The following is a 24,849-nucleotide window of genomic DNA, read 5'->3' as shown; positions in this document are numbered from 1 at the left end:
GATTCTGAGGCTCCATCTAACATACTTTGGACATGTTGTGAGGAGAGACCGGTCCTTGGAGAGGGACATCATGCTTGGGAGGGTGGAGGGACAGCGCAGAAGAGGAAGGCCCTCTATGAGGTGGACTGATTCGGTGACTGGGATAATTGGGATGGGAGTGTCAGAGACAGTGCGATTGGCACAGTTTAGAGCAGAGTTTACGGCTGTTGTACATAGGGTCGCTATGAGTCGCAAGTGATTCGATGGCACATAACAACAACAACAACCACACTTTCAGCAAGCAAGGTTGTTTCATCTACATAATTCATGTTGTTAATGAGTCTTCCTCCAATCCAGATGCCACACTGCTTTTCATAGAGTCTAGTTTCACAAATTATTTGCTTAGCATATAGATTGAATGGGTATACATTCAAAAGAAAGGATACATCCCTGATACCCACACTTCCTGATTTTAAACAATGCAGTGTTCTGTTTCATTTGGACATAAGCTTTAAGAAAAGGACAGATCAAGAATATAAAGAAAAACATTATAATGAAATGTGCAGAGAGCGGAGTCAGAATGAAAAGGCAAGACCTTGTTTGGTATTTCTCAAGCTGAAAGAACTAAAACACAAATTCAACCCTCAAGTTGCAATACTGACAGATGCTATGGACAAAATCTTGAATGGTCCAGAAATGAAGGGGAAAAAAAGAAGGAATACCGCAAGTCACTATACCAAAAAAACTGATTGACACTGAAAAATTTGAGGAAGAACAAGAGAAAGAACCAACAGAAATGAAGACAGAAGTGCAAACGGCACTCACAAATAAGGCACCAGGAATCAATTGGATGCCAAGTGATGTGTTTGAACTGACAGAAGCACCCCGAACGGGCTCACCAGTCTCTACTGGGATACTTGGAGAATAGCTGTCTGTACCACTGATTGGAAGAGATCGATATTTGTTCCCATTCCCAAGAAAGGTGATTCAGCAGAAGGTGGAAATTGTTGAACAATATTATTAATATCATATGCAAGCAAAATATTGCTGAAGACCACCCAATCAGCATACACAAAATAAGACAAAAAACTTATCCTGAGCAATAAAATATCTTTTAAACAACAACAACAAAAATTGCTAGGATAGTTCATTGACAGGGAACTTCCAGACATTCAAGTGAGCTTTAGAAGAGGTTGTGGCATCAAGGATATCATTGCTGATGTCAGATGAAGCCTGGATAAATGCCAAAAGAATGTCAATTTATGCTTCATTGACTATGCAAAGGCAATTTGACTGTGTGGATCATAACAGGTTATGGCTGACATTAAGAACAATGGGAATCCCAGAACATTTAATTGTGTTCATGTGAAAGGCTTTATTTGTTGTTGTTGTTGTTATGTGCCATCGAGTCGCTTGCAACTCATAGTGATCCTATGTACAATAGCTCTGAGCCCTGCTCTATCCTGAGCCAATCTTATTGTCTCTGACACACTTACGCCTAGTACCCTAGTCACTGAGTCAATCCATCTCATCCAGGATCTTCCTCTCCTGTGCTGTCCCTCTACCCTCCCAAGAATGATGACCTAGTTAAAATAAAAACCAAATTTATTGCTATCAAGTTCATTTCAACATATGGTAACCTACTGAGTTTCCAATGTTGCAAATCTTTAAGGCATAAGTCTTCCCATATTTCCCCTTCAGATTGACTGATGGTTTGAACTACTGACCCTTTGCCAGCGGTGCAAAATGTCATCTACTATGTCACTAGGTCTCTTTTAATAGACTCTAGACATTCCATAGCTCTTCAGACAAATTAAAAACTATCTTCTCTTGGGTAAAGTCTTTTGAATACAGTCATTATGGTGCAGTGGTTAAAAGCACTCAACTGCTAACTGAAAAGTGAGCAGTTTGAATCCATCAGCTCCTCCAACGGAGACAGATGCAGGAGTCTGCCCCTGCTCTGTAAAGATTCAATTCAGAGCTTACTTCACTGTTGCTGAACTGGAGCCGACTCATAGCTGACTCTCAGGCAGATTTCCCAGGTCTTAAATCACCTAGGAGATTAACCATCTTTCTCCCTTAAAGCCGTTGGTGAATTTGAACCACCAGACGGGGGTGACCTTTTATTTCAGCAGTGCATCTTGCTAAGGACTATGCCACAGGAAGTTCCCTCTGTAAGAGTTACAAAACTGAAGCCTCTGAGAGGCACGTCTGCTCTGTTCTATCAAGTCAGTCAGAGTCGTGATCCACTGGATGCCACTGGGTGTGGTGGTTCTGAAATCTTTTGAGAGAATTTTTATAATTTTCCTTTAGAAATGATTCCGTTATAGTAAACTTTCATTTCCTATAACTGTAATTTTCTATGCATTTGTCAAGTATATTTGAAAATTCCTGATTTGAGGGTGTATGAAGGGAATAAAAAAATGTTTTCAGGGAATGGAATTTTTAAGATAGCTAACTTTCCCATTCCAAAGAAAGGTGACCCAACAGAGTGTGGAAATTACCGAACAATATCATTGATATCACATACAAGCAAGATTCTGCTGAAAATTATCCAAAAACGTTTGGAACAATATGTCAACAGAGAACAGCCAGATGTGCAGGCTGGATTTAGAAGAAGTTGTGGTACTAGGGATATTATAGCTACTGTTAGATGGATCTTAGCAGAAAGCAAAGAATACCAGAAGAATGTCTATCTGTGCTTCATTGACTATGCAAAGGCTTTTGACTGTGTGGATCACAATAAGCTGTGGCTGACTCTGAGAAGAATGGGAATCCCAGAACATTTGATTGTGCTAATGAGAAACCTATACTTGGACCAAGAGGCAGTTGTCAGAACAGAGCAAGGAGACACTACATGGTTCAAAATCAAGAAGGGGGTTTGTCAGGGATGTATTCTGTCTCCATACCTTTTCAATCTGTATGCAGAACAGATCATCTGAGACGCTGGGCTATACGAAGAGGAATGTGGCATCAGGATTGGTGGAAGAATCATCAACAACCTGCATTATGCAGAAGACACAACTCTGCTTGCTGAAATTGAGGAGGACCTGAAGCGCTTGCTGCAGAAGATCAAGGACTACAGCCTCCTATATGACTGAAGCTCAACATCAAGAAAACAAAGATTCTCACCACTGGGCCAATTGGCAGCATCAGTATGGATGGTGAAGAGATTGAGATAGTCAACAGTTTTAATTTACTTGGCTCCACAGTCAACACTCTTGGTAACAGCATCCAGGAAATCAAGAGACGAATTGCATTGGGAAAGTCGGCTGTGAGGGATCTCTCAAGAGTACTGAAGAGCAATGATGTCAGGCTGGAGACTAAGGTGCACCTGATCGAGGCTATAGTTTGCGCAATTACGTGCTATGCATCAGAGAGTTGGACAGTGAATAGGGTTGATAGAAAGGGAACTGATGCCTTCGAGCTGTGGTGCTGGAAAAGAGTGTTGAATATACCATGGACTTTTAGGAGAACAAACAGGTTTGTCCTGGAGAGGGTGAAGCCAGAATGTTCCCTGGAGTCAAGGATTCTGAAGCTTTGTCTGACATCTTTTGGGCATGTTGCAAGGAGGGACTGGTCCTTGGAGAGGGACATCATGTTTGGCAGAGTAGAGGGGTGGCGAAGGAGAGAAAGACCTTTGGTGAGATGGATCGATTCTGTGACTGGAGAGGTGGGAACAAGTGTGTTTGAGATAGCTAGGTTGGCACAGGATAGAAGAGCGTATAGAGCTCTTGTATATAGGGTCGCTATGAGTCGCAAGCAACTCAATGTCACATAACAACAACAACAACTTTAGCAATTAATGGCAATGAGCATTTAAACAGAGTTTGTTGATTCTGATTTTGCACTTCTCTTTTTGTCAATTTGAGTACTGAGCTTAGAGAGCTTAACATGATGGATCTGCTTGAATGGACACGAAATCATTACTCATCCCAGCAAAGGTTCTTCGACTCCGTTCATTCTTGCAGACAGCACCACATCTCTTATGCTTTCAATATCCTGCAGCTCTCAGCAGGGAAGATTTTCTTTTTTTGAGCAGTGTGTTGAGGCTATTTATCTCCTGGATGAAGCTTGAGTGATGGTAGCAGTTAGTAAATAAACAATCTTTTCCTCCAGTGATCTGCTGGGCATGGGTTTTCAAGGGAAGCTCACAAGCCAGGAGGGGCAGCAGTATTGAGGCCAGACCTTGGTCAGCTTCCTCAGCTGGAGATGAAAACTCAAAGCGCTGAGTTCTTTAACCCCTGCACCCCCAGGGCTCCTTGGAGTTCAGCACAAAACGTCGTAAGCTGGCTCACAAAGCCCAGGGAGAATCAGATGATTCACTCGTTTGTGGGATGTCTTTCCTGATTCACAAGCCTTTGACTGAGCACCTGCTCTGAGCAAGACATCAAGTATATAAAATCACGGACTCCATCTCCAACAGTTCTTGATGGCAGGAAGCTTACACTATCCTGTCTCAGCTTACACTCCGATTCGCAACAAGGTGGAGCCCATTAATGTGATCTCCATTCTCGCCAAAGGAGCTGAGCCCAAGCCCACATCACTTAACAGTTGTGAGCGTCAGAGGATTCTCACATTTTCCATCCTGTTGAGAAAAGTACCTTGTGGAAAATTCCCAAGCCTACTTTAGCCTGATGAAATTGCTTACACAGACTTAAGCTATAGGACTGAACTAAAAAACTTCCTTCCTTGACTCCCTAAGGCCGAGGATTAAAAAATTAATTTTAGTGAGACTTTCTGCTCTTCTTGCTGCAGCAAAGCATCCAGGAGCATCCTCAGCTGTGGGGGGCGGTGGGGGGAGAGAGAGAGAGAGAGGCTCTACAGGGTGAACAGTTGAGGGGATGACAGTATCTGGCCACACAGAGCTAGCTGATCAATGAAAGAAAGAAGTCAAACAGGAAAAACTGGTCCTGATGCCTCCATCTGGGCTTTGATCTCTGGCAGAGATAAAGAAGGCCATGCAGAGACTTTAGGCTCAGTGTGATTAAATGACAAAGGCACCGCTTTAGGATAAAATGCTGTGGAAATGAAGGCCTAGTGAATGGTGTCAGGAAAAAAAATATAGCATCATTGTTACATTGAAATGATTTTTTTCATCTAACAATCTCCAGTGTTTTGACAAAAAGTGGGAGCTTTATTCAAAACCACCAAATCCAAGCAAAAAACCAACTGCCATTCTGACTCAAGGGTGTCCGTGTATATTAGAGTAGAACTGTGTTTCATTGGATTTTCAGTGGCTGGTTGGTTTGTTTGTTTTTAGTGGAAAAGCCAGGTCTTTCTTTCATGATGCTTCTGAGTGTACTTGACCAATAATCTTTGGTTAGCAGCTAACCTGATAAACCAGTGGCACTACCCAGGGACTTGGCAGAATTAATCATTTGTTATTCAACAGTATTGATTAACCACCTACCATAGGCCTGGCCCTACTTCAGGTACAGGGAGACAGTGATGAGCAAACCTGCCATGGCTTCAGCCCGCACAGTGTTTACAGTCTGTTGGAGAAGACAATCAAGTAGTAGCAAAGTCTGTGTGCTCCAGTAGAGAAATGCAGCTTGCCACTGAAGCACACAACAGTGCCAACAAATCCCAGAGGGAAAACTGGGCATCAGACTCGCCTGTAGAACCTATAAAGTGCAAATGTCTAGTTGTTCACTGTTGAATTGATCCTAACTTACGGAGATCTCACATATAAGGTTTTGAAAACGCCAAGGAATTTTCAAAGCTGTAACCTTTGAAAGCCCATTAGCAGGCCTGTCTTTCAAGGTTCTTTTAGGAGGTTCAAACCACTAACCTTTTCATTGGGACTAGATCCCCCACTGTTTGCACCAATCAGAGACTCCTTGGTGCTCTATTTAACACTTCTCTCTTGATCAGGTAGCACTAATGCACCTCTTTCATGTGTGTGTCATCAGTACTATGGCTAATTCATCCATGGCAGTGAACTAGTGAGATGGCCCCTGCTTCCCAGGAGCTCCGTCTTCCCCTGGCATGTGTGTGCCTCTCCTGGCACCTTTCTCCCTCCCCTTCAGCCTAGTGTCCCTGCCATTCTCAGGACACTGCCCAGCGCATTCATCAATGACGTCTGCTTGCCAGATGCAATGGGTAGTTGTCAGTTCTTGATTATCACACTTCATCACATTTCTGTACTTTTCCATCTCCCTCACTAGATGGTGAACTCAATAAGATCTAAACAAATTAAATGGAAATACAATAGAAACAGGTTTAAAATAGGGCTATGAGTTTTTGTCCCTCTTTTTAAACTCGTTTAAAAATATCCTTATGTAAGTTTTAGATTAATTGGATTTGTGGCAAAATAAAGAAAGTATTTTCTTTAACATGAACAGAAGCTACTTCAGAAAGCAAGGGAATATGTTCGTCTTTCTGGTTGTAAATAGGCATCTCTATTTAAACTCTGCCAAAAAGAAAATTCTTTTTTGAGCAAATTTCATATGAAGAATTCCAAATGATCCAATTCCAAGCCTAAACTCCTTGCTGTTGAGTCAATGCCAACTCAGCAGCCACACAGAAGAGAGGGGAACGGCCGCCAAGGGTTCCCGAGATTGGAAAGCTTTACAGAGGCAGACTACTGCATCTCCTTCCCAGGACTCACTGGTGGGTTTCGGTCCCACATGGCCCACAATTAAATGCTTAACCACTGCACCACTACGAGTCTTTTCAAACAGCTCAAGAAGCTGTTGATTCATTATTTTCTTCTTGGCATAGATTTCAGAGCTCTGGTGGCATCATGGGTAAAGAGTTGTGCTGCCAACTCGGACATAGTTCGAATTCACCAGCTACACTGAAGGAAGAAAGATGAGCAATCTCCGCTCATGTCATTTAAGTTGTGGTTTTTGTTGTTGATTGCTGTCGAGTTGAGGTCGACTCATAGCAAATATATGAACAAAAGACCGAATGCCTTTCTATAGCTATCATTGCTTCTCCAAGTCCATAAAATTTCCAGAGGCATGTGGTTTAGGAAGTAGAAACCACTCCTGCCTCCCTTTAAAAATTCTCTGGAGGGTCAGCAATGAGTTGGTTCCAACTTGTGGGCACACAACAACAACGTTACCTGACATGTCCAGTGTGAAGCATTTCTGTTCAGTATCCCTTGTTCACCAATGTGGTCTAGTTGAATACATGACGGATTGTAAAACTCTTAAATGGAATGATACGGAGTTGAAAAAGCAAACTAGCAAATCCAGACAGACAGACGTGTACAGATCTTCAGAATGTACTATTGTGAGATGAAAGCAAGGTGCAATTCAGAATATAGAATAAGCACCCAATTATATGTTTGAATGCACAGTACTGTTGTTATTTTTTGAAAGAAAATACAAGGAATGACTAACAGTGGTTACCTGTGAGGAGTGTAGACCTAAGAGTGGAGGAAGGAAGGCTTATTGTTACATAACTTTTGGAATTGTCTTACTGTTTTTACCACATCCAACTACTACTTATATACGTTTCCTGGGTAAAAAAACCAAAACAAAACAACAAAAACCCTGGCAGGCAGTTCTCTGCATCTACTGCTCAGAGTGGTTTTGCTACTTTCTTCGGAGATCTAATAACTCATTTGAAGGCTAAAATATTGTTTATCATAAACGTTCCTGAAAACAATGTCAGCCACTTTCCAGAAAGGGAAAATTGAACTGCTGGGGGATGGGTGAGGGTGAAGCTTTGCAAAAATCAAAGTTAGAACATCAGATCTGGCAAGTGACTTGGGGCTATTACACGAATGAGTGATCCTTGAGATCATTTGAGATAAAACTCCAGCCAGAATTGAGTTTATTTTCTTTAGTCTTTGAGATATGGTAGTTACCAGTCATACGGATTACTTATGCATTGGCATTGGGCAAGTCTTAAAGGCAATCAACAACAACAACACGGACAAGGACTTATTTGGAATACAAAAGAGCAAGGATATCAGCTTAGAGACTAGGTCACAGCTGATTCAAGCTGTAGTCACTTCAGTGGCTTTATATGTATATGAAACTTGGACAATGAATAAGACTGAAGACTCGCTGCCTTTGTATTGGTACTGGTGAAGAATACTGAATATACCATGCACTGCCAAAAGGACAAATACACCTGTTTTGGGAGAAGTGCATCCAGGATGTTCCTTAGCAGCAAGGATGGTGAGACTTTGTTTAGCCAATGCACCCATCTTCAGGCATGTCGTCAAGAGAAGCCAGGTCTTGGGAAAGGACATCATGCTTGCAAGAGTGGAGGGTCAGAGGAGAGGAGAGATGGGTCCTCAACAAGGTGGACTCGCACAGTGACTGCGACAATGGGTTTAAGCACAACAGAGATTGTGGGGATGGCACAGGATCAAGCAGGGTTTCAATCTTTCGAGAGACTATGAATTAGAGTCGGTGGGACGTCATCTAACAAGAACAACAACAAAAAGGAGTTACTTAAATTGTATTGTGTTTTATCACTATGGGGAGAAAAGATGCTGCTTTGGTAGCATTTACAAATGTAAGAATTTAAGAATTTTACAAATACACTACTTTTGAACCCCCTAAACTATACAGTATTTAAGTGCCTTTACTGCATTTTGAAACATGAGTCTTTCTCATTAAGCAGCTTGAGCCTAGTCCATGTTTTCCACTTCCCTATTCTTAGCAATTTGTTTGCCATGTAGCATATTCAGTAACTAGGGAGCTTGGGTGGCCTACTGGCAAGGAGCTGCGCTGCAATCCCAAAGGTACGTGGTTCAAGACAACCAGCTGCTCCGCAGGAGAAGGATGGACAATCTCCTCCTGTGCGATTAACTGTCTCTGAAAACCCACCAGAGGGTCAGCTTTGGGTTGGGTCTGACTCGATGGTACACAATAACAACAACACAAGGTGGTTGTTGTTAGCTATCATCAAGTTAGTCTTTGGGTCAATGGAAGAAAATACTGCCTGAGTCTGTATCATTCCCATAATCAGTTTTGGAATGGACTGTTGTGCTTCAGCATTTTCATGGACTGATTTTCCAGCAGAAGGTCACCAGGCCTTTCTTCCTCGTCTTTAAACTCTTCTAAAATCTGTTGAACATCATGGCAACAAGGAAGCCACCAGAAAAGATAGAAGGCAGCAACCTATGAGTGCATTCAGACTCAGGTCTGAATTCTATCCCTGAACCAACAATGCTTCATTATAGGTATGTAGAAATTTTTTTTTAAACTAAAATAATTTTGAAAATATTAAGAACCTCTTTGGGTGCACACACACATGCTTTATGTGTTTTCCTGACATCTGGGTAAAGCTCCTGCCATGGCCTCTTGAAAGTGCTTACGAGTAAGCACTTCACTTCAAAGCCAAAAATGCCCCTGACTCAAGCCATAGTCTTTTCAGTTGATTCGTATTCATGTCAACGTTGGCCAATGACTAAGGAGACTGAAGAAGAAACTGATGCCTTTGAATTGTGGGTCCGGCAGAGTACTGAGTGTCCATGGACTGCCAAAAGGACAAGCAAGTCTATCTGGAAGTGTAGCTGGAGTGCTCTTTAGCCGCAAAGAGTGTGAGACTTCATTTTACATACTTTGGACGTGTTGTCCAGAGGGACCAGTGCTGGGAAGAGAATATGATGTGTGGAAAGGTAGAGGGCTGGCTAAATGGAGGAAGACCCTCAGTGAGAGGAAGAGCCTCAGTGAGACGGACTGAACAGCGACTGCAGAGATGGGCTTAAGCACTGTGGAAATTGTGAAGCTGACAAGACAAGGTTTCAGTGTGTTGTACGTGGGGTTGCCCTGTGTTGGAGGTGACTGAAGAACCAAATGCCAATAGCCTAAGCATCTGGTTCTCACACATACCACAGAACCGAGGCTGAGACTCCGAGTCCTGTTCCTTCCAGTAGATCCTGTAATGCAGGATGCAGCCCATTTGCTCCTGGGCTGGAATTTTGTTCCATGAAATCAAAACGCCTCCCTTTTCCTCTGTAATTTCACTAATATGGGGGCCTTTCAGGGGTGCTATAAGTAGAACACAAAAATCTTTAATTATCCTCAAATAAAAATCATTGAACTGAAGTAAAATGTGGCAAAAGGTCCGAAAGCTCACCTCGGTGCTGAGTGTCACGCAGAGTGGAGTTGCATCCTGTCTTGTCCCCTAACAGCGCATGTACACGGATTTTATAACAGGTGTAGGGTTTTATGTTCTCTGCAAGAAAAGAGATTTCTTATTATAACAGATGTGGCATGGTTGGTAACGACATTCATTTTACTATCTGATATAACCTCCTTGACAGTGCTTCATGCCTTCCCTTTGTTTGAAGGTAGTTCAAGGCAGAAGCAGTGGCCTAAGGTACACATTGCAGCATCTTATCTGCCATGACACTAGCTTCTGGATGTCCCCGCTCCCGGCTCCTAAGTATGAAGTAAAACTAAACACAACAGAACAAACGTGCTTCTGATACAAGCAAACAAGGTCATTGCAATTCAGAAGGAACACAAAAGGTATTCAAGTCCCAACATGGATTTTAATATAAACATACAGACACTGTGCATGCTTCTGAAACAAAATTAATCTTCAAGGAAGCAAACAAACAAAACCAACTTTGAATTGTACAAGTGCATCCTTTGCTGCTTACAGAAAAGTGGCGTTGTCATTTGACAGCACACAGCTTGACCAGCTGTAAAAATCTTGCAAATGTGTACTGGGGTCTGACAGAGCTGTACCAGATTGTACGTTAGGTAGGACTAACCAGGGCCCTCTCACCGCAGCTGACCCGGTGGCCCCCTTCCCCCTTTCCCCAGTAGGTAGAGCTCTGGTGTGTCAGTCTTCCAGTTCTGGAAGACACCAAGGAAATTCTATCTGCAGCACAGCATCTGGAATATCTTGGCTATCTTTTTTTCCTAGCATTCTAAAACTAATACTGCAATCTTCTGGTGGTCATATAGCTTACTCCAAGTCACTCTTTACTCACAAAGCTCCTTATTTCCATAAATCTCACATTTTTTTTCCCTATGAAGAAAAGGATCTTACTCATGCTGCTCATGATATAGCTTTAAATTCAAGATAATTTGAAGAGAAGTGAGAGAAGAGAAACAATCCTTAGTAAGGTGCACCTGATCAAGGCCCTGGTCTCCATAATTACTTGCTGTGCATCAGAGAGCTGGACAATACTAGAGATGACAGAAGTAGATTTATGCCTTTGAGCTGTGGTGCTGAGGAAAAGTATTGACTATACCACAGAACACCAGGAGAACAAACAGGTTCGTCCTGGAGAGGGTAAAACCAGGCTACTCCTTGGAGGCAAGGATTTTGAAGCTTCTTCTGACATACTTTGGACACGTTGCAAGGAGGGACAAGTCTTTGGAGAGGGATATCATGCTTGGAAGGGTAGGAGGACAGCACAAGAGAGGCAGACCCTAGATGAGATGGATTGAGTCAGTGATTGGGCTAATGGAGGTAGGTGTATCAGAGACAATGAAATTGGCTCAAGGTAAAGTAAGGTTCAGGGCTGTTGTATATAGGGTCATTAAGAGTTGCAAGTGACTCGATGGCATAGAATAGTAACAACAACAGCATGGTGTAGTGCATTACCTGTTGGGCTGTTAAGCCAAAGTTTAGAGGTTCAGATTTACTTCCCTAGCTGTTTCTCATAAGAAAGGTAGGCAGCCTCCTTCTGTAATGATTTAAAGCTTCAGAAATCTGATGAAGGGTCTTATGAGTCAGAACTGGCTTGATAACAGTAAAAATTTTTAGGAGGTTGTGTAACTATGGTATCATGTGATCAACTCACAATACTAATACCCTGTCCATATGTAAATCTCGTTCCCTATACTGACAAGGCTTTACTGTTTCTGGTAAGAATAATTTATTATTTCTACAAACATTGGTATTCTTTAAATATTCCAGCAAGTAGAGGCACATAAGCCTCAGATCTGCAACCAGTAATGTCAGAAGAGACCATGATGAGATAAAAACACAAGCCATGGTGGGTGATGAATGTGTCGGATCCAATTTGTGTTCCTGGACTAAGTGATATGATTGTAAAGACTCCTCTCAGGCCTGTAATCCAAAGAGACTTCACGGATGACATTCAGACCCAAAAGCTCAAAGACAGCACAGAATACGGAATCTCATTTCACTGCTATGCTACTAAGGTAACTTTCTGCTTATACTATCTGGTGTTTGCCTAGGCGTAGAAGTAACCAGCCACCCATTGTGCCATGTCAAGGTTTTGGGGAGGTAGATGAACTCTTTAGACAAATTATTTCCTTCCAATTGGCCGAAGTAAGAGTGTAAAGGGAGAGACACTGGGAAGTGCTGCTTCAGAAGCCGTGGGCTGTTTCTTGTGAAAGACCCACCATTAAAGGAGGCTGTAAGACCACCCGGCTCCTGTCACTCCCATACATACATATACACCTTTCCAGGCAAAGCCTCTGTTTCCTACATCAAAAAGGAACCAGCTCTTAGGTGGTTTTCTTGAGGAAGTTAATTTTACTTACTAATTGTAGGTGAAAACTCAAATCCACTGCCAGGGGCCAGTGGGCCAGTTTGGACTCATAGCAACCATCCATTGGGTTACCAAGACTATAAATTCTTATGGTAGGAGATGACCCATCTTTCTCATCATGCACTAAGCTATCAGAATTCCTTAAATGTGGGCAAAAGGAAACACCAAATGACAATAGCTTCTGAAGCTTCTTACTTTAGCCAAATGCAATAGTAATCCTAGAAGTTACACTCTGGTGGTGCAAACAGTCAAGCACTGTGCTACTAACCAAATGATTGGTGATCCAAACCCACCCAATATCCTGGAGATACCTGCTTCTGTAAAGATTACAGCCAGGAATTCTTATGGATTACTCTGTCACAAATGCCTTGAGGCAAAATCAACTCAGTGGCAGCTAACAATAGCAATCTCAGAGGAAGGAGGATGGGAGCTCACACTAGGGGATCCCAACTGGTTTAAGCATCAGTGAGCATTTTTTCTCCATACCTTAGTGTCTGCACATTCATAAGAGGAATGACTGTGTCTGCTCAGAACAATTTTTACCCGCACAGGACAGGATGCCTCCAGCTCCTGTGATCCAGGAGTCAGGCTGTATTCTGGCCTGTATTCCGTATTGGCAAGTAACCCAATTCTAGCCTAAATTTTAGAAAAAGACTGGTGAAGTTCGCAGGAAATCACCTTATTGACAGATGAGTGACTTAAATGCAACTGGATTTTTTTTTTTAAAAGTGTTTATTTCCAGAATGTAATAGCAACACAAGCAAATAGCTAACCAAGTGTTTTCAAGCACGAAAAGAGGCTTAATTAGCAAGGATATTTACCTATGAGCACGTTAATGTTAATCAAATGCACAGATGTAAAGTATTTGATAGCACTCAATTTTCTGAAGCATTCTCTTACCATCTATTTTATGATATTTGTGTGGAATTTTTAGAAGGAGGGAATCAGAAGCATGATATAGTTCAAACTATCCCACAAGGCTAAGTCCCTAAATGGACAGTAATAAATAAGCACTTATCATTTCTGCAGCATTTTCGAGTCCAAAAAGTGCCTTTTTGATGCACTGTTCCTTCCGATTTGATGATCAGCACAGCCCTGAAGGAAAGCTGGTTGGACTGCAACAACCCCAGGGACAGAGAATATGTCTTGAGAAGCAATCAATATGCTATTAGAGACTACTGATGTGGAGAAAGTTCTTTCTCACACTGAGCTGAAATGTGTCTTATCATTTCCATGTGGAAGTTTTCACTTTTCTCTCCAGAGCCGCTTGTACTTCTCATGTCAAAGCACCCAGTCACTAGGTGACCTCTACACTACCCATCCAGAATCCTCTATAGGCTAATAGTAATAGGCTGAGGGGTTTCTAGAGAAAAACTTCCAGACTCCTGAATGCCTTTTCTACTATTTTTTTTACCCTCTCTGAATGCACGCTAGTTAATCTTTTTAAGTATAGTGATTAAAACCAACAACTAGCATGCTTGCCCACTGGAGGTAGAAATGTAAAATGGCAAAGTCAAGATGGAAAACATCTTAGTAGTTCCTCAAAAAGTTGAACACAGAACCACCAAATGACTCAGTAATCCCAGCTCAAGGTACATGTCCAGAAGACATGAAAGCAAGAATGAAAATAGACTCTTGTGTACGAAGGTTCATTGTAGCACTTTTCACCACAGCCAAACGGTGGAAACATTTAAAATGCTCATCAGTAGGAAATGGATTAAGGGGCTTAATCATAGCGTTGCACAATTTGATGAGTGGAGGGAAAGGTAGGTAAAGAAAAGGGGAAAGATCCAATGTGGAAAACACTGTATATGAACTTTGTAAGAAAACCAGCATAAAATTAAAAAAAGGAAAGAAAGAAAATATGGTCCATGCATACAATGCAATATTATTCAGCTGTGAAGAGAAAGTAACTTTTTTTTTCTTTTTATGGTGCCAATTTTAAATACATCTTTATTTGAGACATTGCATTTTCCACTTACAATACAGTGATAATAAAGTGCAATGTTAATTCCTTTCCCTATACACATTCCACATTCAAGTATTGAGAATGCCCAGAAATTTAGTCTAGCAGTTTAGACTTTTCAACTGCAGTGTGCTACAAATTTGGGTCCTTCAAAATTTAACTGTGGGACAATGAATGCTGTAAAGTATGCAGATTGCTTTAGTCAACCTCTTCAATGGTGGGTCCAGAAGAGGCACCACCAGATGGAGGAGCTCCACCACCAGGGAAGCCACCAGGCATGCCTCCGGGCATGCCTCCAGCACTCTGGTACAGTTTGGTGATGATGGGGTTGCAGACCTTCTCTAGTTCCTTCTGCTGATGCTCAAATTCCTCCTTTTCTGCAGTCTGATTCTTATCAAGCCAGTTGATAATTTCATTGCACTTGTCAAGGATCTGCTTGTCCTCATCATTGATCTTGCCTTGAAGCTTTTCATCTTCAACTGTTGCTTTCATATTAAATGCGTAAGACTCAAGGGAATTCTTAGAAGACACCTTATCTCTTTGCTTCTCATCTTCAGCTTTGTACTTCTCAGCCTCCTGGACCATTCGTTCATTGTCTTCCTTACTCAAGGGGCCCTTATCATTGGTGATGGTAATCTTGTTTTCTTTCCCAGTGCTCTTGTCAACAGCAGAAACATTAAGGATACCATTGGCATCAATATCAAATGTGACTTCAATCTGAGGAACACCACGAGGTGCAGGTGGTAGCCCAGTGAGCTCAAACTTGCCAAGCAGGTTGTTATCTTTGGTCATGGCACGCTCACCTTCATAAACCTGAATGAGTACACCAGACTGGTTGTCAGAGTAGGTGTGAAGGTTTGTATCTGTTTGGTAGGAATGGTTGTATTCCGCTTGATGAGGACAGTCATGACTCCACCAGCAGTTTCAATACCAAGAGAAAGTGGAGTGACATCCAGGAGCAGCAAATCTTGAACATTTTCAGATTTGTCTCCAGAGAGAATGGCCGCCTGGACAGCTGCACCATAAGCAACAGCCTCGTCTGGGTTGATGCTCTTGTTCAACTCCTTTCCATTGAAGAAATCCTGAAGAAGCTTCTGAATCTTGGGAATTCTGGTAGAACCACCCACCAGGACAATATCATGGATCTGTGACTTGTCTAGCTTAGCATCCCTCAGAGCTTTCTCCACAGGGTCCAGAGTGCCACGGAAAAGATCAGCATTCAGTTCTTCAAAGCGGGCTTGGGTAATGGAAGTATAGAAGTCGATTCCCTCATACAGTGAATCTATCTCAATACTGGCCTGGGTGCTGGATGAAAGTGTGCGCTTTGCACGTTCACAAGCAGTGTGGAGGCGTCTGACAGCCCTCTTGTTTTCACTGATATCTTTCTTATGCTTGCGCTTGAACTCTGCAATGAAATGGTTGACCATTCTGTTGTCAAAGTCTTCTCCACCCAAGTGGGTGTCTCCAGCTGTAGACTTGACCTCAAATATCCCATCTTCAATAGTGAGGATTGACACATCAAAAGTGCCACGTCCTAAGTCAAAGATGAGCACGTTCCTTTCAGCACCAACCTTTTTGTCCAGATCATAAGCAATAGCAGCAGCAGTTGGCTCATTGATGATTCAGAGGACATTGAGGCCAGCAATGGTTCCAGCATCTTTGGTAGCCTGGTGCTGAGAGTCATTGAAGTAGGTGGTACAGTGACAACAGCATTGGTAACAGTCTTCCCAAGGTAGGCTTCTGCAATTTCCTTCATCTTTGTGAGAACCATAGAGGAAACCTCCTCTGGATAGAAACTTTTGGTCTCTCTTTTATATTCTACTTAGACCTTGGGCCTGCCTGCATCGTTCACCACCATGAAGGGCCAGTGTTTCATATCAAACTGCACAACAGCAAATCTTCGTCCAATGAGACGTTTGGCATCGAATACTGTGTTAGTAGGATTCATTGCCACATTGCCAATCAGTCGTTCAGTATCGGTAAATGTGACATAGCTTGGGGTGGTCCGGTTGTCTTGATCATTTGCAATGATCTCCACTTTCCCATGCTGGAAAACCCCTACACAGGAGTAGGTGGTGCCAAGATCAATGCCAACCGCAGGGCCCTTGGACATGGCTGCTCAGTGAAGGTCCCAGGTGGTGGAGGGGAAAAACCATACCTCAAGTCCGCCGCTGTGCTAAATGAGGCCCGATAAAGTAACTCGATGCATGTCACTACATAGATGAACTTTGAAAACATGTTGAGTGAAATAAGAGCCACAAAAAGGCACATTTGTATAATAACTTCACTTGTTTAAGATAAGCAAACACACAGCAACCAAAGATTATTAGTGATTACCAGGGGTGGGAGGGAGTCTTTAAGTGGCATAATGGGGGTAGTAAAATTTAATATACCACTAATTATTACTGTTATGTGCCATCGAGTTGTCTGCGATATAATAGCTCTGAACTCTGCCCTATCCTAAGCCAATCTGCTTCTACCCCTATTTTCCCAGTTAATGTGTCAATAAATCTCATCTGGGGTCCTCCTCTCCTGAGCTGTCCCTCCACCCTTCTAAGCATAATGTGCTTCTCCAAGGATTGGTCCCTCCTGGCCATGTGCCCAAAGTATGTGAGACAGAGCTTCAAATTCCTTGCCTCAAAGAAGCAGCCTGGTTTTACCCTCTCTGGGACAGATCTGTTTGTTCTCTTGGGAGTCCATGGTATGTTCATATCTCTTCTCTAGCACCACAAAAGGCATCAGTTTTCCTTCTGTCATCTTTACTCTCTAGTGTATAGCAAGTGATTGCGAAGACCATGGCCTGAATCAGGGCACACCTTAGTTCCTAGACTGACATCATTACTCTTTAGCACTTTGAAGAAGTCCCTGACAGCAGATTTTCCCAGTGCAATTTGTCTTTTGAGTTCTTGACTGCTGGTGTCAATAATATTGATTGTACATCTGAAAAAGCTGAAATTGTTAACAATCTCAATCTTTTCTCCATCTATCATGGTGCTGCCAAGCCCAGGAGTGAAAATCTTTGTCTTCTTGATGTTGAGCTTCAAATTACATTGAAGACTACAGTGCTTGATCTTCTGCAGCTAATGTTTCCGGTTCTCCTCAATTTCTGTGAGCAAGGTTGTGTCATCTGCAAAATGTAGGCTGTTGATGAGTCTTCCTGTGACCCTGATGCCATATTCCTCTTCATAAAGTTCTGCCTCTCAAATGATTTGCTCCACATATACATTGAAATGGTATGGAGACAGGACACATCCCTGACACACTTCTTTCCTGGTTTTGAACCATGCAGTGTTTCCTTGCTCTGTTCTGACGACAACTTCCGGGTCCAAGTATAGGTTTCATTTGAGCACAATCAAGTGTTCTGGGATTGTCATTCTTTTTACCATTCTAGACTTCAGCGGGATTTTGCTTGCATATTATACCAGTGATATTGTTTCCACACTGTCAGGCAAACCTTTTTTAGCATGGAAACAAATATGGATCTCTTCCAGTCATTGGCCAAGTAGTTGTTCTCTAGATTTCTTGGCACAACTTGGTAGTCAAGGCAGCATCTAGAGCTCTTTAAAATGTGTGAATCATTCTCTGTGTATTAATTCTTTCTGTCTTCACAGTAACCCAGTGAGATAGTGGTTGTCTAGTTGAGAGTGACTCATAGCTGACCCTCCAGTAGGTTTTCAAAGGCTGTAAATCACACTAGAGGAGATTGCTTATCTTTCTTCCTTGGAGCAACTGGTGGATTTGAACCTTCTGCCTATTGGTTAGCAATGCAACTTGCTACCATTAAGCAACCAGAGCCGAGCTAGATCATGTAATTATCCCTATTACACAGATAAGGAAACTGAGATAGAGGTAATTCATCCTAGATCATACATCTAGTAAATGTGGAGCCTGAACTCAACCCTTTCTAGGGATTTCTATCTTGCTCCAGAATCCACAGTGGCTTTTAACCACTGTGCTAAACTGCCTCTTACTTAAAAATGACATTGAATTCTTTATAACTTTTCAAATATATTTTCAATTTCTCTACTAGATTATCACCACTGGGCTGATTGGCAGCATCATGATAGAGGGTGAAGAGACTGAGATTGTTGACATTTTCCATTTGCTTGGCTCTACCATCAACACTCTTGGTAGCAGCAGCCAGGAAATTAAAAGATGAATTTCACTGGGAAAGTCTGCTGTCAGAGACCTCTCCAAAGGACTGAAGAACAATGATTTAAGTCTGGAGACTAAGGTGTGCCTGCACTTGCTATGCATCAGAGAGCTGAACAATGACTAGGGAGGATAGAAGGAGAGTTAATGTCTTTGAGCTGTGGTGCTGGAGAATAGTGTTGAATATACGATGGACTGCTAGGAGAACAAACAAGTTCATCCTGGACAGGGTGAAGGCAGGCTGCTACTTGGAGACAAGGATTCTGAAACTTTGTCTGACATACTTTGGACATGTTTCAAGTCGGGAGTCAGTCCTTGGAGAGGGGCATCATGCTTTGGAGGATGGAGGGACAGCACAGGAGGGGAAGACCCTCAATAAAATGGATTGATTCAGTGACTGGTGTAAGATTGGCAAGAAATAGAGCAGGGTTTAGGGATGTTGTACATAGGGCCACTATGAGTCGCAGGTGACTCAATGACACATAACAACAACAATTCTAGATGGATTGGTACAGTGATTACAACAATAGAATTGAGAATGGCAGATTATAAGGATGTACAGGATAGGGCAGGGCTGCGGTCTCTTTCCATAGGGTTGCTATAAGTCATAATACAACAATTCTTTCTTACTTCATTCTAACCATAAACAGATTAGGAAACTGACAATCAGTGGCACTGATCATCAGAAAGATACTTGTGGACTTAGTGTCACATAGATAAGTAGAAGAATTGGGAATGAAACTTAGATCTCTTGGTTTGCTCACCTGGACAAAGGGCACAGTGACTTCTACTGCACTGTTTTGAGAACAGAATGAGCTCTCAAATGTCAATGTGCCCATCACAGTGACTAGTTACCATTTAACTCTATTAAACTCATTAGTTTTATTTGGCACTGTGCTGTCGTTGCTGCTGAATCAATTCTGACTCATAGGCCCCTGTGATAGAATAAAAGTGCCCTGTAGAGTTTTTTTAAGGAGTCTTCGTGGTGGTGGTGCTAGATGTGCTGTGTAAGTCCAGCTACGAACAGATCTGAACGCTGCCCTCTCCCGTGCATCCTCATCGTCTCTGCCATCCTCGAGTCCATTGCAGCAATCACTGTGACACCCCATCTGGTTGAGGGTCTTCCTTTCTGTGGCTGATCCTCCTCTTTTCTAAGCATGATGTCCCTCTCCAAGGAATAGCCTCTCCTCACAGGATTCCAAAAGTATGTGAGATGAAGCTTCTTCATCATCTTTGCCTCCAAGGAGCGCTCTGGCTGTACTTTCTCTAAGATGTATCTGTTTGTTCTTTTGCAGACCATGAAATATTCAGTACTTTCGTCCAAAATCACAACTCAAAAGGCATCTATTCTTCCATCATCGTTATTCATTGTTCAGATCTCTGATGCATAGGAAGTGATTGAAAAGACCTGGCCTTTTTCACAGTACAGTATAGTTAGCACTCTACCAGGCTGCCAACAGAAAGCTCCTCAGTTCATGTCAACTATCATTCTGTGGGATAACGAAAGGCATTGTCTCCTGAAAGAAATTTACAATCTCAGAAATCTGATGGAGAATTGAGTTGGAACTAACTCGACATCTTTTGAAGGTTGTGGGCTTTTCTAGGCTGTTCTCTTTATGGGTATGGATCTTTAGCTCTTTCTTCCCTAGAGTCGCTGGGGGGATTTGAACCATTAACCTTTTGATTAGTGGGTGAGTGCTTAACTATTGCATCATAAGGATATACAGTACTCAACTCAACTCACCTTATTACCACTGATTCAGAACCAACTCATAGTTGACTCTCCAGCAAGTTTTTGGATGCTGTAAATCACGTAGGATTTCTCCCCTCTGTTTTGGGAACAGAATGTGCTCCCAAATGTCAATTAAAACGCATGTTGCATTGGGAAAATCTACTGTCAAGGATCTTTCCAAAATGTTCTCCTATCACCTATTTCTGCCTATCTTTCTCCTGAAAAGTAGCTGTGGATTCAAACTGCCAGAGAGGCGCCAGCAGCAAAATTGCCCACAGAGCTCCTCTGCAGTGCTGGGCACATGGATCTGCACACACGCTAGATTTGTTTGTTAGTGAGCCAGGTGGTCTTCTACGGCTGTAGTGACTTCTGAGGTGCTGTGTGGATGCACTTTGGTTCATCCCGCTCCCTCTTACCATGAAGCCACTCTGCTGTTGCCATTTTCCTAACATATGTGAATTCAGTAAACACTCCAGGAGAAAGGTGAACAATTTTGGTACCTGAAATCAAAGCTGACAGGTTGTGAGAGGGACTCCGCAGCCAGTTTAGAGGGGGCTGTGAACTGTCCCCAGGATGGAGCTCTTGCCATTCCACCACGTATTCTCGAATAGCAGAGGCCCTCTTAGGAGGCTCCCATGTCACCACCATGCTGTCCATGCTCGCTGGGTGTGCAGAGACCGAGTGAGGTGCCAGCAACTCTATGGGGGGGGGAAGGGATACAATTTCAGTGGATATAATGATTTTTACAGAAAAGAATAATTTATCCCAGTAAAGTTTCGGGAAACTAGAGTACTCTAGTGAATACAATATACAATCTTCTAATCTATTTTTCAATATCAAGAAAACAAAAATTCTCACCACTGGGCTGATGGGCAGCATCATGATAGATATCGTGAAGAGATTGAGACTGTTAACAGCTTTAGTTTGCTTGGCTTCACAGCCAACACTTGGCACCAGCAGTCAGGAAATTAAAAGGTGAATTACATTGAGAAAGTCTGCTGTCAAAGAGCTCTCCAAAGTACTGAAGAGCAATGATCTCAGTGTGCAGACTAAGGTGTATCTGATGCAGGCCATGGTCTTTGCAATCACTTGCTGTGCATCAGAGAGCTGGACAATGACTAGGGATAATAGAAGGAGAATTGATGCTTTTGAGCTGTGGTGTGGAAGAAGAGTATTGCGTATATCATGAACTGCTAAGAGAAAAAGTAGGTTCGTTCTGGAGAGGGTGAGACAAGGCTGCTATTTGGAGGCAAAGATTCTGAAGCTTTGTCTGACATACTCTGGACATCTTGCAGGGAGGGTCCAGTCCTTGTAGAGGGATGTCATGCTTGGAGAGGGTAGGTGTGTCCAAGACAATAAGATTGGCACAGAATAGAGCAGGGTTTAGGGCTGTTGTACATAGGGTAATTATGAGTCACAGATGACTCGACAGCACATAGCAACAGTAACCAAATATATTTTCTATTGTACATAGGGTTTTCTGAGGTCTGTTATTTCAGGAGAACAAACAGATTTGTCCTGGAGAGAGTGAAACCAGGCTGCTCCCAAGAGGCAAGGATTTTGAGGGTCCATCTCACATACTTTTGGCATGTGGCCAGGAGGGATCAGACCTTGGAGAGAGACATCGTGCTTAGAAGGGCAGAGGCATAGCACAGGAAAGGAAGACTCAGGATGAAATGGATTTGCAATGAAATGTCTTTTGTATTCTAAATATTAATCACTCCTCAGTGTTTGGTTTTTTTTGTTTTTTGTTTGTTTTTTTTTAAATGAATCTCCATGTCGTCCTTGAGCAGGGGCCATGCTAATCTTCTCTGTATTGTTCCAATTCTAGTATATGTGCTGCCGAAGCGAGCACCACTCCTCAGTTTTGAAAACTAGAAATATTTTACCACAGTTTGTCAGTTTTCTAACACCTTTATTTATTTGTTGGGCATGAATAGTAATTGTTCGACATTGGTAAATGTATGTATGGTTTGTGCCTTTTGCATTTTGAGCCTTGTGTACGGAATTCTTTTTTTTTACCTTTATTTTATTTTTTTTTAATTTAGGTTGTTTATTTTTCATTTCAATGAACATCTACAGAGATTTTGGGATTCCATTCATTCATTGTTGCACCCTTCTCCCCACACAAACCCCTCCCCCCTCCCCTGGGCTCACTCATGTGGTTACTCAGTCACATGTTCTACTGAGTTGTCCTTTTCATATTTGGGTTTTTCAATCCGAATCCATCTGAAGGGCTTTGTTTCTCTTTTTTTCTCTCCTCCCTTTTTCAACTTGGAAGTGCTACAAAGCAGGAATTTTGCTTTTTACACCTCTCTCTTTCTCCCTGCTGTTGAGTCAGAATCAAGTCATAGTTGACTCTCTACTGAGCTTCTGAGATGTGTGGGAAAAGACTGCTTGTTTTCTCCCAAGGAGTGGCTGGCTGGCGGCTTTGAACCATCAGAGAGGCATGGCTGTGGGCTTAGCTGCATGACTGCCTATGGGCTATGTTCCCAGAGATCCCATATTAGAGAGCGAGTTTTTCCAAACCCATTTTTAGGAAATTCTTCAAATCCCTAGGTAAAGAAGCTGTGGTACATTCACCCAACTGAGGACTATAAAGAACAAGAAAAAACTCACGAAACATTGTCTGTCTGACACAGATGTATTTAGAGGATGTTAAAGTGAGTCAATGACAAAAGGACAAGTATAAGACCAATGTTATAAAAAACTAAGGAAAGTTTTACTCACATATAGAATAATTTTTCACATGGTTATCAGAGATGGGAAGAGAGTGAGTGTGTGTGTGTGGGGGGGGACAGAGAGAGAGATTAGTAAACAAATGTTGTTGTGTATTATTTAGAACTGACTCATAGCTGACTCTACAGTGGGTTTTCAGAGACATTTAATTGTACAGGAGGAGACTGTCCATCTTTCTTCCACAGAGCTGCCAGAGGATTTGAACCATGTGCCTTTGGATTGGCAGCCCAACTACTTTCCACCAAACCATCAAAAGTATATATTAAGGTAGGTGAAGGGAAAGCGGTAAGGAAATGATCAGTACAATATCATTGAAGAAAAGACTCAGAGAGGTAGAGAAGGTTTAATGGAAATAAAAATTACAGAAAGAAGTAGGAAAAGTGTGCTTACATTGTAGGTATTGGCATTAATGTTACAGAACAAAATGTCTATGAATAATTGAATGAAAAATTAATTTGCTGCATTTTATTATATTTACCTTCACTCAAAATCACAATTTTGTTTTTTAAAAACTTACAAAATGAGAAATTTCTCTATATCCTATGGATCTGTGACACCGTCCCTCTCATGTAATCAATGGCATATATTCATGGGTCTGTTCTGCTTAGCCTTTTCATCAGAATTCATCACTTCTGCATACTTTGCAGTGTCTGTTCCTGCCTCTTTTTTGCTCTTCTTTTTTCCCAGTGGTTAGATATTCATGAATTTTTATTCCTCCATTCAACGTTAATAATCCATTTTTTAAAGACTCCAATTATTCCAGCTGATGTATTTATTGACATTAAACTCAGACCTTAATTTAGGATTATGGATATTGTTATAAAGTTAACTTGCTCTCTTCAAAACACTATTTTCAGTTGTTCAGATCTGTTAATGTTTTTTAATGAAATTTGAAAAATTGCATTCATATATTTTCTAGACACTACTATCCTTTTAGTTTTCCATCTAGATGGAATCTTATTTGCTATTTTTTAAAAAATAAAAACTATTAATCTGTGTGTGACACCACTCCTCTCACACAAAGCAAAACAAAATATCAAGTCCACTATCATTGAGTTGATTTTGACTCCTGGTGACCCTGCACTGGTTGTCAGGGGTGGTAAATCTTTAAAAGAACAGACTGTCTCCTCTGTTTTCTTTCAAGTGACTGATGGATTCAAACTGCCAACCTTTCAGCTAGCAGGCCACTAAGCTACCAGGACTCCAAGTCATGATATTTTTCAATTGCCTCGTATGCATGTAAAGGTTGGACAGTGAATTAGAAGGAACTAACTGATGTCTCTGGAGTGCTGATGAATAATATTGAACATTCCATCCATAATCAAAAGAACAAATTAATCTGTCTTGGAAGATGTGAAACCAGAGTGTTCTTGGTGGTAAGAAATGAAAAGACTTTGTCTCTCATATTTTGGACACACTACTAGGTGGGGCCATTCCTTGAGAAAGACACCAGACTTGGTAAAGCTGATCAGTGAAAAGAGGAACACTTTCAACAAGGGTGTCAACAACACGGATGGCACAGTCACTACAACATTGGGCTTAAGCACAGTGAAGATTTTGAGGATGATACAGAAACACCAGCATTACCTTCAGTTGAACACAGGGTTGTCGTAAGTAAGAACTACCTAACAACCACAGTACATTCATCTTATTTCTGGTAAACTTAAGAGTTTCTGAGTTTTCGATATGAAGAGTCATATAACAACAAAAGAATTTTTCTTTTACTTTTCAAAGAGAAGAATGAACTGGAGGCCAGGGGTAGGCAGGAAGAAAAGTGCAACAATGAATGAATGGAAATCCAAAACATCTGTAAATTTCATTGTTGTTGTT

General features: G+C 41.9%; 1 protein-coding gene and 1 pseudogene across 2 annotated transcripts in view; both read right to left on the bottom strand.

Moving 5' to 3' along the window:
* Window positions 1–24,849, bottom strand: part of LOC102876243 (interleukin-12 receptor subunit beta-2-like) — a 143,274-nt gene that overhangs the window by 20,761 nt on the left and 97,664 nt on the right. Inside the window, exons 9-11 of one of the 2 annotated variants that reach the window (XM_006879779.1) lie at window positions 20,781–20,978; window positions 10,030–10,128; window positions 9,783–9,941 (exon numbers count right to left, since the gene is read on the bottom strand). In XM_006879779.1, the coding sequence (XP_006879841.1) occupies window positions 9,783–9,941; window positions 10,030–10,128; window positions 20,781–20,978 (456 nt within the window). The remainder of the gene's footprint in view (window positions 1–9,782; window positions 9,942–10,029; window positions 10,129–20,780; window positions 20,979–24,849) is intronic. The other variant, XM_006879780.1, reaches the window with a different exon arrangement.
* On the bottom strand, window positions 14,595–16,509 carry LOC102875841 (annotated as a pseudogene).

The sequence above is a fragment of the Elephantulus edwardii genome, unplaced genomic scaffold (assembly GCF_000299155.1).
Source record: "Elephantulus edwardii isolate Elephantulus edwardi_28Jun2011 unplaced genomic scaffold, EleEdw1.0 scaffold00005, whole genome shotgun sequence".
Classification (NCBI taxonomy): Eukaryota; Metazoa; Chordata; class Mammalia; order Macroscelidea; family Macroscelididae; genus Elephantulus; species Elephantulus edwardii.
The sequence above is the reverse complement of the archived record's forward strand: the minus strand, read 5'-3'. Positions and strand labels throughout refer to the sequence as shown.